The sequence below is a fragment of the Antedon mediterranea genome, chromosome 3 (assembly GCF_964355755.1).
Source record: "Antedon mediterranea chromosome 3, ecAntMedi1.1, whole genome shotgun sequence".
Taxonomy (NCBI): domain Eukaryota; kingdom Metazoa; phylum Echinodermata; class Crinoidea; order Comatulida; family Antedonidae; genus Antedon; species Antedon mediterranea.
The window spans coordinates 9,980,676-9,998,868 of NC_092672.1; the positions used below are offsets into that span (position 1 = coordinate 9,980,676).

The window sequence follows — 18,193 nt, forward strand, 5'->3', positions numbered from 1 at the left end:
GAGTTGAGACCTGGGTTCAAATTATGTCACGGTGTTGTGTTCAACACCATTCAAAAGACGTGTGTACGATTTTTTTAGAAAATGTTGTGTTTCTTTAACATGCAAACAGGACAGTGATTTCTCACGCTTCCCGGGCCGTGTGCCAACGAGTAAATTGTTGTAATTGACGGTTATGGTATTGCACTGTATGTTTGGATAATTTTAATAAAACAGGGATTTTTAGTCGCGTGCTACGTGACTCTACAGCTCGCCATGTCGGTCGGTTGGTCGGTCGCTCGGTCGGTATGGTAAACACTAACTCAACTCCATGTATATGGCCTTGTTACTTGTTAATTTGTTAACAATACGCAGTAAAGTAGATTTAATTATAGTTTTTGTATACGGCAATATGTAGGCTTGATGTGGTTGATATTACTAAAGTACGAAGTTTCTTAACATTGGAAATGGATTGTAATAGTTAATGACGTAATTAAACTAAATAATGTTTATTAAATGGACTGTCATCATTATGTCTATAAGTTAACTAAGTTCGTCATTTAGCCAATGGAGCAACATGTTCTGAGTCTTACTATAATGAACAAGACTTTTTATATGGCATAATGGTATCTACAGTGTCGTTTTTTCTACAGCTCACTATGTCGGTCGGTTGGTAAACCCTAACTCAATTGTGCGCACGCGACTGCAGCCATGTATATGGCCTCGTTCTTTAAACAGACTTATAAATAAAAAATAAATAAATAAAGAAAAAGTAACCCGTTGCAGGCACCTGTGTAGCTTTAATGTTGGGCTCAATCAAAATAATCAGACAGATTATAAACGAGGGAAAGTGAAAAATACTTACAAAAATAAATAAATGTACAATAATTTAAATCAGTTAACCTATACAATAACGGTAACGCATCATAACAATTTTACTTCTACTTTCAAACTGCCGAAAAAAAAAGGTTTTATGAAAAAGACAGCATTTTTAAGGCAATACAAAAAAAAATACTATGCAAAATAACGAAAGTATATGTCTGAATAATTTTTTACGAGATTTGATCAATGTTTAGAGTAGAAAACAAGACTTTTTGAGAAAAAAAGTTTAATCCATGTAAAAATGTTTGATTGATGTATTGATATTGCGATATTTCGTTTCAAGAAGAAGAATGCGCAGTTATTTAAGGTGCGCGGGTAAACTTTTGTCTCGACATCTCGAAGAATATCATGTAGCGTTAAACGAATTTATTGTAATGTCTTCAAAGACAAATCATCGCGCTCATGCTTCTCAATTGTGATGTATAAAAAAAAATATGTCGGTCAATGAATTCATGTTACTCTTTAGCTAAATAAATACGCTGAACGCACAAACAACAAACAACAAAATAGTAAGCTTTCGTGTCTTACGCCCTCTATATTTGAAGCATTCTTGTCAAGACACTTGTATCACTCAGTGTACTGGATATTGATTTTAACAACAGATAGTTACCAGAATGAGCATCTCCCACAAGACTAAAACGCATTACCATTTCTCGTCACTCGTGAAACATTTCTTGAGTATTTATTGTTTTATAATAAAATGAAAGTATGTTGCATCAATAATATAATCATAAACATAAATTATTACTCTGAAACACTTTTTACTGTTTTGTATTATTATAAAGGCATATTTTGTGAAAAGAAACTTAGATTTAAAACATAAGATAAGTGATTTTAATCGTAAATATTAAAGATGTGTTTATTATACGTTTACCAATACTAATCGGAGGCTGCTTTCGTAAGTGTATGTGCACCCAATATGCCATATTATGCTATTCGATTTCCGTAATGATGTGTTTTGACATGTATAGGCCTCCGTAAGGTAAAGTACATTATTTACCGTTTTTTAGAGCAAATATAACATGAATTTAAAAGTTATGAGTTCCTCAAATAAAAACAGTCAGTACGGTTCTGTTAACAATACTGTGATTATTTTAAGCGTGACGGGTCAACGAAATCTGCGTATTGTAATGTGTACAGGAGGCGCGCCCTCTCACGAATAACAATGTGTACTTGAATCATTGGTCCAGAGAGTACAGCTCCCTGCTTGGTCTGTGTTTCATAAGCAACAGGGAAGAGTGTTGTACTCTTCCATGATAGCACATATTTTCATTTTATAAAAACAGCTATAAGGTTTATGGCAACTCAGACCTTATGTGACCTAGTTAATCTTGCTTGAAACAGAAACGCAGATTTACCATTTCACAAAATGTTGTATTTTACTTCGAATTTCGTCATTACGAATCTGTCATCGTAGTACAATATGAACAATCATCTCATTATGATTTTGTTTTCCTATCCAGTCATGTGTTTCATAATCGGTACCGTACGATAAACAACAACACTATCAGAATGATAACTACATTCCCATCTGGTTGATGTATATTTACTTTGACTATGACTTCAACAAAATCAAATAAATATGATTTCTTTCTTTATGTAATCTACTTTGTAACAGACGTCGTGTTTAACAAGTCTATATATAAAATTAAATATGATTAATAACGATGAGATATGGACCCATAACCAAGATGTCTTAAACACCTAACACGGTTATGATAGTAGTATTTCAAAATAAATACAAAGTTTGTAACATCTTGTCTTGTAAATCAATAATCAATAAGTTGTCAATTAAATCGGTGATATCATACATGTAAAGTATTCCCTGTCAAAATGTAATCTTCCTGCTTTTGTGTTACCCATGCCTATTATTTTCAATCAAACTGCAACTTTTCACTTTCTTATTTTAAGGTTACATTTCTAGAGTATTATGTATCATAATACATTAAGCACTGGCCTACTACTTTTATTAAGTATTGTAACTTTAATGTGAACATACAATGGGTTGTGAATACACTTAATTTTATGTAGGAAGGCGATGAATTATTCATTATTTACTCTTCCATTTTATAGCTTTATGAATATACATGTCGATCGTGTGACGTAATAATTAATCGAACTAGGCCTACACTCAACTAAAAAAAAAATGTTTTCCATAGACTGGCTCTTGGTTGCCGGGTATTTGCTATCTAAAAAGAAAAAACTCCAAGACCTTTTAAAAGAAGCACCACTTTATCACCTTTACCTAATTATACACTACAGCTTGAAGGGGTTGTTAAATTGAAACTGACATTTTGCATATGTAGCTGGAAAGGCTACATCAACGCCAGAATACGTAGTTTAAATTCAGTCAATGTACGTGCTGCAACGTACTTTAACATATCTGCATTGGTTTGATATCATAGTTTAACTTTAATTTAGTTTAAGATAATTTTTTAATAGAACAATACTATGTTTAACTTTTTATTCTGTCCAGTTAGTATTTATTAATTTCGTTCTCCTTTTGTTATACCACTGTTCTTCCGAGTGGCCATACGAAAGATTGAGCACTTAAACAACTTAAACTGAACTAAAAGCATGTTCTATTTCTATTATAAAATGATGATTTTTCAGGTGCAATTTTCTCTATTTTGTACCACGTGCCGTTCAATATAATTTCTATTGTACGGTGGTTCTATTACACGGCATCTTTCTGAAATTGTGTGCAAAACTAGCAAGATTGTTGACCGTTTGAAAATCGACCTGTGTACCGGCTATAATTCTTCGTTCTACTCCGAGATCAAAATCATAGCGCTGCCCTTTTGAATAGCATACGGTCACTTAGTGGAATAGTCATGTGTTCTAAAACAAAGCATACATGTGTTGTATTTCTTAAACATAATAGCCAATCCTTAAACTCGTGAAAATATTAGCCCTAGTCAACTCAAATATTCATTTTGTATGCTAACAATGTATATAAAACGATTGTAATATTGTTTAGAAAGACGAATTTAATGAGGCGAATTACGTGACTTAATGATACGCTTACAGCAGTTATATTATATAATTATAAATTACTTAAAATGAGATATGAATAATTTAATTTAAACTGTGTGTCTGTTGAAGCCGACAGTAAAAAAGGCAATTAAGGTTATTTTGTTTCTGTGTAGTCTACGCGCAATTAAAAGTACCGATAGTTTCTTAAAGGTCATTGATATTTGAAATTAAATGTTAAACATGATTGCATAGCTTTAGGTGTCTGTGATTAAGATGCCGATTGACTGATATTTAATTGCTTTTTTTCAAAAATACTGGAGTGCTATAAAGAAACTTTAGTTGCGTGAGATGAATGTATGATTTAAGGTTTCTGAAAGAGTATACGTAGGCCTACTTGTTTTTTTTTTGTACGTAACGTACATAATCGGCATCAGGTACTGAGACAATCTACAGGATTAGTTTGTGCTTTGACTTTCCAAACGGTATACCATGGTTTGGACATCGGCATGGTCGTTTCTCAAATTCTGTCTACACTATCAAACGTTATGTGACAAAAATGTTATGTGGCCATATATGGACATATCATATCACAACCATATCTAAGCATATCACTACCATATTTGGGCACATCACACTTTTTTGTCACATGAAGTTTGATAGTGTAGAGAGGGCTTTACAGAATTTGAGTTAATTTGAATGAATGAAAAGTTTATTCAGGAGTTACCTGTATGTGACATGGTACGCCTGTTACATGCCGTCAGCGTACAAGATACTACACACTGTGTATTGTCGCTAGACATGATACCACACAGAATTATTATTAAATTATATTATACGTACGTTTAACATTTAATTTTTTATGGATTAATAACATATACTCTTCAAAAACGTAATCTCAATGAGCATTAATGACGCGCAGATTACAAAGAACGCTTAGTAATTAACAGACCATAATGTCGTATACTAATGCTAATGACATTGAGTGGAGAATTTTAACATACTCAATTGGATTTTTTTAAGCTGACGGTTATTCAGAAATACTTCACCGCCATTGATTTGTATAAAGTTGGAGTGGCCTCTCAAGGTATTATAGTTTTCGGTATAAAGGAGGCCAATACAGCTAGAAAATGACTGTCTAAACCCTTCAAAAATACAAATAAACTATAAAAACAAATGTCAATTACAATTGGTTAGGTTAACACGACAAAAAAGTGTGCAACGCTCAAATATCAATTCTATTCCGGTCCGTGGCCAAAATTTAAAAGATGCCTGTCTTAATAGCTCACATAGACTTTCTTATTGATTAGGCCTAAAGATTGAAATAAATTAATACAAAATTACGGAGAGATATATAATTAATGTGTTTTTGTACTAGTTGAAAAGACAATAATATTTCCATTTGTTGAAAGCAATAGTTAACAAATTAATAATTAACGGTGCCAGTCAGCACGTAGCTAAATTTGGCTATGGTTATTTTTACAAACATTATGACTTTTGGCTAGCCTTTATAAAGCTCTGTCTACATTATCAAACAAGTTTGACAAAAAAGGTGTGATGTGCCCAAATACGGTAGTGGTATACCCAAATATAGTAGTGATATGAGATCATCATTTTGTTTTCACATACAGTTTAATAGTGTAGACAGAGCATAAGTAAAAAACCTCATTCAAAATATCTGAATGCAACATTTTCTTCATGACAAAATTAACTTTGGTTTATGGTGACAATGATGATGAATAATTTCACTAGAGATTTCTGCAATACGTTTGTGTTAATAGAAAACCAGTGTTCATATCTGATATAGTATAATTTTGCCGTGTGTCTGCGTACGCTACGGAAGACGTCAAAACCCCCACATCACTTTCAAATTACAGCATATTATTTCTCTACGGATTTGATTCGATTCAATGCCTTTCCACTTCAACTCAATTTGAATATATTGATATATCTATAATGTCGTGTCTAAAAGCATGTTGTGAAAATATATTTATATAAACGTTATAAAACACTTTTGCAATATGCCTTCTTGTAATCAAACTAACATTTGATAAAATGTATAATACTAATACTATGTAATATTAATGGCAACACGTGATGAGTTGAAGCTAGTACAGTTACTAATAAGGTTACACATGAAAAGGTGTATCCGAATATGGTTAATTTACGTAATTCAGGGGGTTATTTACCATTTTTATCGCAATTAGATATGCATGAAGAGTTTGTGAATCTTACTAAAAAAAAAAATGTTTTAAATATTGTACTGTAGGCATATTCCTTTAAATTGAGTTAAATAACTATGTAGTTATCTTTAAGTAGAGTTGAAGATAGTCTGTCTATTTATATTAAAGAAATCATTTATGAACATATTACATTTTAGTAACGAAGTAAAGCTAAGTAAAAAAAATGATGTGGAATGTTATTGAGATACACGGTATTTGAATACGATTTTAAAAAGTCATGTCAGAAGTTGCCCTGTCAAATTATAAAGTTGAGTTATAAAGCTGTCCTTTACATTATAGTGAAGTAAACTAGGTCCGACCGTACCACATCCAAAGCTGACGACGTGCGTATACAGAATTCCACCAGAAGGACGACGCTCATCAGACATCGACAGCTTTATTCCTCGTTCCACAGAATGCCTTACAGGTATCGCTACTGTTGACATTTGTATATTCAAGAACTTACGAGATAAAAACATAGGGACCTCAATATACTTTCTGAATTCATGAATTCCAATTTATGCGCATACATGTGTGCACGTAATGCAAGTCACTCATAAGTACGAGATCAGGCAGTATAATCACATCGGCCTGTGTTTGAAGCACTAGTATAAATTAGTTTCTGTTTTTATTCAGCTTACATACAACATGATTTTGTTTTTTTTTCTGCTGGTGTATAATGATGATTTCTTATACCGCAAAGATAAACAGTTTTTATTAAATGTACACTAAATATTATGACACGCCTAGGTATATCTGAGGTCAATTGATTGGTTGATTTTTTACTACATTCAACTGTTAAGGTGATAATGGTTTTAATCAACGGCTAGATTTCTGTTTAAAGAATGAGACACTGAAAACCAACATACCTAGTCAATTGATTACTATAATTTAATGTTTGGTGTCGTTTCATTCAATTGTAAAAGAGATATACAATGGTACTAATCAACGATCAGAGAGTGTGAGTGAATGAGCGTTGATATTCAATGAAGATGGAAGGGATGGGATTTGTGTTAATTGATTAAATTAAACAATAAACAAACTCAATCATAATATTACAATGCATACATATTTTAATCAAGAATCATCGAAATTAGTACATCACGTCGATTGATATATTATTGTTTATATCTAAAGCCCATATTAAGGGAACATTTCTGGAACCTTCTGGTTTTCAATACTCTTAGAACTTGTATAATATCCCTTCGTTCGTCTTACGAGAAAATATTACCGTTAAAGATCCAACTAGGAGGTACTCACAAAGACACGCAAATAATTTGACCAATCACGACGCGGTGGATGCATGGTGTGGTCTACGTCAAAGTACTTGCGTGTCGCTTGCATCCTAGTGGGAACCAAGCTTAATAAGGGTGTACTTGCGTGTCGCTTGCATCCTAGTGGGAACCAAGCTTAATAAGGGTGTCCCGCGTGTCGCTTGCATCCTAGTGGGAACCAAGCTTAATAAGGGTGTCCCGCGTGTCGCTTGCATCCTAGTGGGAACCAAGCTTAATAAGGGTGTCCCGCGTGTCGCTTGCATCCTAGTGGGAACCAAGCTTAATAAGGGTGTCCCATGAAAAAAAGAGTTTCTACACTAGTAAACTTGCAAAGAAAGGTATTATTTACGAACATAAACATAAACTATTGATAACATGCACCCATGTGATGTGTTCCGGTAGATGAACAACATAATTCGAAACTCCACCGTTTAATTACACTGTCTTATTGAGCCTTCTTATACATATCATTAAGAAACATCTGACACTTCAATTACGCTGTTTTGGAAAAAAAAAATGACATTAAACTCAGAAATGAGTTTGCACTATCTGTATAAATAATACATCATGAACAAATGCTTTATGTTCATTAACCGCACAATAAATGTCTTATACGTGGTTATAAATATTTCAATCAGTCATATACATTTAGAACTGGGTTATTAAATTGGTTATTAATATTTAGATGGGTATTTAAATGTAATGCAAAAATGGTGTGATACAATTTCGTTTAATGTTTACCTTTATCAACTAATCCCATTGGTAGAAACCAGTTTAATTAATGTGCATAAGCTTATATCTCTTAAATAAATTTGAAAAAAAAGTTGATGTCATCTTAACTTTTATATATATGGCATTTCACTTATATCGATGAATTCCATTGGTTGAAATAAGTTTAATTAATCGCATAATAACACTTTCTGCATCGTAAACATTAATACAGACTTAGATTGAAAGTTAAAATAAACTCAACTCAATGAAAAACATTTTTATTTTAGATTGATATTATTGCAATTTCAGAATGTTTTTTGATACCAGTAAAACTGATCTGCGCTGCTGCTATCAAAACATTTTTTTTCATATACAAACAAACTGTTTGAAGAAATAGAAATAATAAAATAGCTTTTATCTGTAACTTGTATCTAAAAAGATACAAATGTATGTTGCTTAAATCTTGACTCAATAGATACATTATCATTTAGTAATATATGTGTCTATGATGTAATGTGCTGATAGATAGAAAGATAGATGACTACATTATATTTATAAACTATTAGCACACTTTCATATAATGGCGTTAAGAGCGTGTTTTGCGTGTGTTTAAGTTTGCACTTGACTGACTGAGAAGGGTCATTAGTGTGAGGCTTAGTATACTTGTAACATTGATAGATATATCACATGAAACATGAATAGGCCATTTTGTGGTTTAAATAAAGTTATTCACTTCCGTAGAAAAAAAAGGGTTTTCCAACATGGTTTTCCAAAAGGCATTCCCATTTAGTTTGGCTGCGAATAACAACCCTACCTAATATATCTTTAACAACAAAAACATTAGGCAGTACTTTGGAACTGTCACACATTGCCAACATCGTATCATGGTCGTCTTAAAAACATCCTTATATCAGTAACCTCACAAAAATATTACCCACACGAGAACCTCACATAAAACGTTAGTAAAATTATAAACTAATTTCCAACATCGTTTCTGATTCAATCGTAGTTTATCTTCACAGCAGCCATCGGATAAACCCGCGTAACCTAACGCGTTACACGACCGTATTCGGTATGGTTTAAAGCGAAAAAAGCAACACTAAAAATACATAATAATAAACTTTTAAATTCAAACAAAACCTCATTGTCTGACAGACAATTTACTATTTTTTTGCTTCAATATTACAGATTTTTTTTTAGAAATACAGTAATTCTTTTTTTTTCTATCCAATTTTGGTCAGAATGAGTATGTGATTAAATGGCATATTCAACAAAAAATTGTTTAAATGTTTTTGTTCACACAGGACAAGTATATATTTAAGCTTGCACGGTATGAAAATAGTATTCATATATTATAGAAATGTACCGTATATTATATGAATTTTGGGTTATGTTATCTCGCTTACTGAATAACAAATATGTTTGAGTTTATATTGAGTTTATTAATTCGTTGACGACCTATTTGAATTAATACCCACGGGTATCGTTGCCTTATGTTTATGTATTTAGAATAAAAACCCCACATTACTGTATGTATCCCTCAACGATAATACTTTTCCTTTTCTTTAAATTTGTCTGGATATATATCTTCAACATTCCTTAATTCGTATCTTGTAATCAATAACGACTATCTCTAATGCGAGGCGTTCAATCATTTAACATGGAAATGTGTCAAGTTCCTCTTTTGCTGTCGAGTCTGATTGATATGTAGTTTTTTTACTTTATATTTTTGATGTGATGGTTATTTATCGAAAGTTTTTTTTTGTCAATAATCGTTTGTTTTTTAAGTTTTTTTGAAAGCATTGAATAACATTCGGATAAAACACTAGGTAAAATAAATATTGGTCTAGGATCGACCTAACAGCAATTGAGAAGTGCACACATTTCGACGGTTATAGTTTGTCCTGAAACAACAATTCATTGTGTTGTTTCGGGATTGTCAGTTTAAGAATTGAGGAAATAAGTATTTCCTCCATAGTTTAAGCAGAAATGTAGGCTAAATATTACCTCTTTGGTCGGAGCATATTCTCACTATAATCAATGATCCACACTTCTCAAGACTTTCAACCCAGATAAACCTATTTTCCTTTGTACGCTTTTCCATTCGGTGTCTATATTTAATCCGGAAATCATTCCAACATCACGTGAGTTTCTTTGTACACAGTATTAATATATTGGAATATCATACAGAGGTTTAAGACTGTGATAAATGTCCTTCCACTCTACCGGATCTACATCTACTAAAATGTATAAGAATATAAATCTTGACAGGAGATATTATTTAACCATGTTCCCTTCCGTTATTATTTAAAAAATCATTACCAACAATGTTGTATTTAATGACATCTTTCTTGTTTCTGAATGCGTTTCTTCTTCTTTATTATTTCTAATAAAAATGAGAAAACTCTGTGATAGTTAACTAATAAATAATATAAATTATCTTTGTAAATCGCTAGAGTGGTTTGGTTTCATTACTTTCTATTTATTCTATTTGATTATATTTTACTTTACTATTTTTTTTTACATTATCAATTTGCCAAAAGGGTTTCCAACAATAAAAGCATTTAGTTTTTGTACAAATAAGAATAAACTATCAAGTGAGTACCATTTCCTAACACTCTGACCCATACCTACTGTAACAACTAACACATTTTGGCAGTATTTGGAACGTAACCTATTGTCAACGTTATCATGGTCGTCTTCCAACAAATCCTTATGTCAGTAACCTAACAAATATTACCGCTACGAGAACCTAACATAAAACGTTTACAGTCAGTAGATTTATAAACTAGTTTCCAGCATAATTTCTGATATACATTCAATCGTGGCTTATCATCACATCAGCTATCGGATAAACCTACGTAAATGAACGTATTATACGACCGTATTCAGTTGTTTTAACTGCGGATTATCGAATCCCATCAGTTATCTAGTTTTATATTTGTATGGATATAGAAAAAAACCGAATAGTATGAAGTCTATTGACATACTTACTTTACCATATAAATACATGTGCACCTAATGTTTATATCATTTTAATACAACAACAACTCTTCTTGGTCCCATACCATAGTCCATTAAAATGAAGAAAGCATGTCATATTCAAATCATTACTCTGATAAATAATTATGCATTTAACTTTGAGTTGTTCTAGTTCTGCCTGTTGATAATATTGTATATAATTTAAACTATTCTGCACGTTTTTAACATAGTAATTGTTGATGTTACCTTCTATGAGATAATACGTATACCATTATCAGAAAAAAAAAACGTATGGTAGTAAATGCAAACAGTCTAAATGATAAATTATTTTCTAATTTCTTTATAAATTGAAATTCATTTCATTGTATTAAATTTAATTCTTCACGCTGATCATTAATCAAAATGAATAATAATGGTTGTCAATAGTGTATGCACTACGAATAGTAATAGTAAGTGTGGCTATCTTACATAATGAAACGAAGAATCTCTTTAACTAAAACTCTCCTAATATACATGGTATTTTTGGTAATAACCAATTCAATTATTATCATAGTGGTATTAGAAACATAAGCAAGATGTTTTAATGGTCCTTCAAAATATTATTCTAGATGTCTTATATTTCTGTGACGTTCAGATTTGTTTTATTGATATTGGGATCGTTGATTTGTTACGCAGATTCACTACTTTTCATTCTACTCCAATTATTTTTAACATTCTCATAATATTTTATTTTAATGTAAACGTATATTTATGCATGTGATATTTTGAAGTAAAGACCCGTTTATGAACTTGCAATACAGTTGTAGTGGAGTAAATATATTTCAAATTTAAAATAAAGTTTGTTCAAAGAGCTGAGCAGTGAGAAAGGAAGAGTAGTTGGTGGAAACAAAACAGGTAATGGAGACAGATCAGTTGATAGACGAAGAACAGATGTAACGAAGAGCACTTGATAGAGACAGAGCTCTTAATGGAGAAACTTGACATTTTAGTTGGTGGAGTCAGGGCAGTTGGTGGAGAAGAGAAATTGATAGAAACAGATCAATTAATTGAGAACGAATACAGTAGTATGCATACAGAGCCGTGGATGATGAGAAACTGCAGTTGACGGAGTCACGGAACGTGATGAAGAAAGAGAAGTTGAGAAAGATCAGTCATGGAGAAAATGTAGTTGATGGAGTCAGACCACAGTTGATAGAAAAAGAGAGAAATAGAGCAGAGAAATTGACTGAGAAAGAATAGATGTAGACAGAGCAGTTGATGAAGAAATAGCGGTTGATGTAGAAAGATCAGTTAATGGAGAAAGAGGGAGAGAGAGAGAGCAGTCGATTGAAACAGAGCAGTTGACTAAGAAAGAGTAGATGTAGACAGAGCAGTTGATGGAGAAATAGTGGTTGATGGAGATATAGCAGTTAATGGAGAAAGATAATGTCGGAGACAGATCAGTTGATGGAGAGAGTGTAGTTGATATAGACATATATGTTTATGATAACAAAGCAGTATCTTTATGGTGGTATGAGATCGATACTTGGTTGCTAAATTTAGTGTGTAATCCTAAATTCATCATGTGTGCCAAGTGTCTATACATGGCGTCAATGAATGTCCTGGTCGTCGTAAACTTTTTCTACGGATTTAAAAAATACGAAACTTTTGAAATAATTGATGTAGTCCAATCAATAGATGTACTGAGCATCAAATGTGTCCCTTTAGCTATACACAATTAATTACAGTTAGGCTACCAATTTAATTATATTTGCCCAAGGTGTGACTATAAATTAAGGTTATCATTTCTAGAGGAAATTATTATTGCTAAATTAAATCGTTTGTCGAGTGTTTTTCCCTGTTAGCTGTAAATTAATCATAGAACTGTCGAAATAGATATTAATTACGTGTTTATCGACGATGATTTGTCAACAAATCGCTGTAGAACTAGATGTCAGAATTGCGGGTTCTTTTTTACCATGAACAAAACACCACTTTTTAATATCAATAACCTATAATGTCATATTAATAAACAATATTATTTAATAACACACCTAGTCTGTGGGTTGATTACGTATCACATGCCGTACACTATTTTGATCCATCCATGATGATTATATTTCTTTGAGCCTACAGTTAACACCACTTGTTATGTTTAGATGCATTGACATTCTCCCATTCCCAGGTGAAATTATTACTATAGATACCGTAAATTACAATTTTATAAAATAATAATGAATTCCATATTGATGCAATGAGAACAATAAAAGGTCAATATCAAAGTACTTTTCATTAATTGGAACAGATAGTTTTCAATAAATGAATCTTTAATAGTATTCCTAGCTAATACGTTTTCCCCAATTAGGAAACGTCGTCCAATTGTAATGAATTGACAACACGTGACTCTTCTATTTTGATGCAAACTTCTTAAATCAATATTAGTTTTGTATAGCACGTGGTCTATGCTTATTCGTCGCGCTCCGTCTGGTGAAGGATTCCCTATGTTCATGATTTTTTTGTAGTAGCGGCGCTCTCTATGTGTTTACAAATATTTTATCTTTCGTTCGTGTGCATCACTCAATCACTGAGTTTCATGGTATATGCCAGGCCGGTATAAACCAACACATTGAGGCTTATGACTATCATATCTACTACGACTTTCTATTGTTGTTACAATAATAAGCTGTTGCCAACTGGTGGTCCGTAGTTGCAAAGGCCGAAGATATGGCTCCCGTGTCGGTACGGAACGTGGGTGTTTTTACACTTGTCTTTGTGATACTCGGCCAAGTATCTTCGTTAAACGAATCCAATGAATTTGGTTAGTATTTTTTATTTATAAGTTTCCACGTCGAATAATTACTTTGCAAAAGTATTCTTTCAAGATAGTGCCGTAAGTCACTCGATATGTTTAGTAAAAAATGTATCTATCGAACTATTAGGCCTAGATAATATTTTAAATGTTCAATTTGCATTGATATTTGTGTGTAATATTACCACAGCTTATGTAATAATTCAAAATATTGAAAATTAGGCGCTTGATATGGCCATACTTATGATTTAATGAAGAAGCAAGGATGTTGCGAACTAGAAATAAACTCGTTTAAAGTTGGACGTAATAACACGTTCACACATTACGCGTTCTATGCTCTAAATGCATTAGTGCATGGCTAGCACGTTTACGTATTACATCGTGTAGACGTGAATAATGTATGCTTACGCAAGTTGTATACCCTGTGAACACACCACTATTATAACCGACATACGTGTGTAAGCTATTATATTTATGCCTTTGTTATTTTCCTAGATATTATTGACGATTTGAACATTAAATTCAAATTAAAAAAATACAATTGAGTTCAAAATTGAATTTGAATAGTTACCATAGTAACGTTGATGTTTAGTCATTGATGGTAATATTTATTCTTGCAAGATACCTCATTAGTAGTATGATAAGTTTATGACTATTAATATGAAAGCTTATTTTATATAATGATATTTGTTATATGATTATTACTATGATTTTGTATATTGCTATTGATACTTGGTTTTATGTAATACAATAACAAGAATTCATACATTATAATCCAGTGTAAAACGTACGTGTATCAAGACAGTTTCGTCTAGTTTATTTTATTCTGTTTAATTCTAGGCGTATAGTTTCTTATAACGTTACGTTAAATGCATTTAATTTATATTTGTACGGTAAGGTATTAAAGAGTAGACCCAGTGACGGATGCCTTTTGCAAAAAATCAACCTCATACAAACATCAATCTTCGAACACAGAATACAAGAATATAATGTCTTCTTCGTTTAGGCCCATTAATGTGTGTCACCGGAATATTGTCAACGTGAACGGGAGAAAATATGATTACGTTTATACATGGGTTAATGAATAAATCTATTCATTAACCCATGGTTTATATAGCTCACATAAAATATCAGGAACAAATTGGATAATAATGTTTTCTATAAAAAAATGTTACACACACAAGTCACACACAAATCACAAATCAGTTTATTTTGATCCATAAAAAAACAAAAATACAAAGCAAAAAATATACAAAAGGATCAGGGAGACTTCCATTAAGGCCAAAAGCCGCATGCATGGAAGCCACCCGAACATTTTAAATAATATATAATTCTGTATATACCTAACCATTCTCACTTTTTTTATTTTTTTATTTCTTAGTATACCAAAATAAGAACCTACGCAGCGTTAAGACAAAACAAAATCTGCAATAAACAATTTAATTACCACCTGAGTACATCATTGTTCTCGGGGAATTTTAACGTATCTGATATATTGTCCCACTGGACTGGACATTTTTTTTAATTGTTTTTGATTAAGTTCAACTTTATAAAAACTAGAAAATTGCAATTCAAAGTAAGATTTTTATAATAACATTTCTCACTGTTATGTATTTCTTTAACAACAAAACAAAACAACACATGTTGTTTAGTAGAATATAACAACATTCCATTATACATTGGACAGTGACCTACAAAATAACAATCGTTCCCATTTTAATCATTGCGGCAGTTCTGTCCCGTGAATAATATTTATGTTTAAATTATTGTGGCGCAGAGGGAATTGTTAGTGTTATAGATTTATTCTATTATATAACACAGTGTACATCACGCATCAAATACTTGTTGACATCATTATACAAGTAATTAAAAGTAAAGATAAGTACACAGACGCTTCTAGAGCTTAAAATTATAGGGTTTCATAAGGAATGTAATACACTATGTAGGCCTATGTTCACAGAGCGTTCAGAGGAATCATACTGTCTGTGTAATGTGTATCGAAGTAAATGTTGGATAGCGCTGTTGTATTATGTTTACATGGGCTACTTATCTGTCCCATGCAAAAGGTCAGAAAGTGATATGAGCATTCATTTTGAGAATTAGATTTGAAACACGAAATTAAATCGAAATGTATGATACATGCACACGGAGACAATTTTCAGATTTCTTTCCACCTTCTTTTTGTTTTGTTAATTTTAGGTGAAAGTTTCCCGTAATACCAGATTGTTTTCTTGATTAAAACTTGTAAACAAAGTAATATTTAATTTGATTAATAGTAATATAATACAGAATGCCATCTTAATTATGTTTAGTAATATGTCTGATATTTGTTATGGAATTGTGTACCAGATTAAAGCATGCTTTTGATGAAAAAGAAAGTTTATGCAAAATAAAAACGTTTAGTACTGTGTCTAAAGTTTAGTGAATTACGCACACACATAAATACGAACACATGTGCTGCAGCAAAGAGATACAAAATAATTTTGCATAGATAGTAATCAATGCATTTTCATTTGAAACCTCCCTGATGCACACTTATGTTCTCCTGGGTAATGTTAACATTGAACAAAGTATGTACGTAGACGTGATGCTTATGCGACAATTGGACTTTCCTGTGGTTCTAAATCACCAGCTATGGCAATGGCTTCTATCGAATAGTTACTTGTTTAGAACGGTATAACACAACACTCTCACATAGTATATACAGTGTTAAAGCTAAATACACTATCAAACTTTATGTGACAAAAAAAAAAATGTGATGTGCCCATATATGAACATGGTGATGTCATCATATAACTACCATATTTTGGCATATCCTTACCATTATTAGTCGCGTGTAAACGCGACTCTACAGCTCACTATGTCGGTCGGTTGTCGGTCAGTCGGTTAGTCGGTCAGTCCGTTAGTCGGTCAGTAAACACTATGTTAAATTTGTGCACGCGACTGCAACCATGTATATGGCCTTGTTTGGGTACATCATACTTTTTTATCAAACTAGTTTGATAGTGTAGACAGATCTTAACACCAATGAGTGCGTATTCTGATCCCGTTTATTCAGAATGACTTCTGTTAGATGTCAGTTTTAACTATTGTATAAATATGTATAATGGCAAAGGAATGTCAAAAAGAAAGTATAAGACATGGAAGATATATTCTAGTTAAACTGTTATTAAGTATGATAAAAAGGGATATAAGTATTTATCAAAAAAATAAAACTGGGGGAAATCCTTACAAAAGAGAAAACATTTCTGTTTTTGACGGTTTACCGCAAACTTAAAGTTTAATCCCGTTTGAAAATTACTATAGTGTTAATTTATTCAGAAAAAATGAAATAACATGGCAAGTACAATCAATTAACAGCATCAAAAACAAAAATCAATCAGAATAACTGATCAGTATCTAAAATCCCTGCATAAGCAGTACTGAATGACTTTCTCACTTCGTATCACAATTACTAATTTCGAAAGGAAAAGAAAAGAAACATGTAAGAGTGGAAGGATTGACAGTACAATAAAATGTCAACCCACTACGTTGTATTTTGCTGTTAACAACTATAATTACTGTACTTTAGGCTATATCAAGAAAAAAAAACTTTTTTTTGTGTGTAATTTTACCTCTCCCTGGTAATATTGTATACTTTGTAGTGTTTTTCTTTTTTTTTACAAATATTTTGTTAAATATTAAAACGTCAGAATGTGGAATATTTGGTTCAAAGATGTCTTTTTCTATTGACCAATCATCGTTTAAATTATTACAAAATATTATATATTGACAGAATAAGTAAATTTAATTTTTTTTTTTACAGTTTAATAAGATTCATAATCTTGATAATGCATATGTACTGTACAGAAAAGATTCAGTAACTTTAACCACGTGATCTTTTATTTTTAGGAATTAAGTTGTCAAAAGAAAGTCTAGAAAATATTTCTAACTTCTAAGTTTTGTATCAAAAGAGAAAGGTAGAAAATGCTTATGTATGATATATAATTTATCGTTTATCGTCAGTTCTTCCGAATTATGACATCATTTATCATTTCAAGAATTTTTCTTTCAAGAAAATTATTTCTGTCAAGCAAAAATCTAGACCACCGGATAATACCTAGCGATAATTCAATTTCTATAAAGTGATTTCACAAAACGAATTTATCGAGATACATTTTACTTTCAATTATATTGTATCTTCTGAATTTCAGACAGCTGTTTTAAAAAAGGTTATAATTAAAATGCCAATAAATGATAGCAAAACACAGAGATAAAAAAAATAAAAAGAAATGTCACTCGATCTTGTAGAGTCAGTAACTTAGTTTAAAGCATCGCTTGAATGCTATATTGAATGCATAACTTGATTTTTTAGATGACAGGGTACTATCGTCCTATCCTATGCG

General features: G+C 31.8%; 1 protein-coding gene across 2 annotated transcripts in view; it reads left to right on the plus strand.

The window, feature by feature from the left end:
* The window catches only part of LOC140044830 (neuronal acetylcholine receptor subunit alpha-9-like), a 95,511-nt gene that overhangs the window by 56,748 nt on the left and 20,570 nt on the right, over nucleotides 1-18,193 (plus strand). Inside the window, exon 1 of one of the 2 annotated variants that reach the window (XM_072089508.1) lies at nucleotides 13,465-13,817. The exons of the other annotated variant lie outside the window; for it this stretch is intronic. Within the exon in view, the coding sequence (XP_071945609.1) occupies nucleotides 13,724-13,817 (94 nt within the window). The 5' untranslated portion in view covers nucleotides 13,465-13,723. Of the gene's footprint in view, nucleotides 1-13,464; nucleotides 13,818-18,193 lie in introns of those variants that run through there. 2 annotated transcript variants of the gene reach the window in all.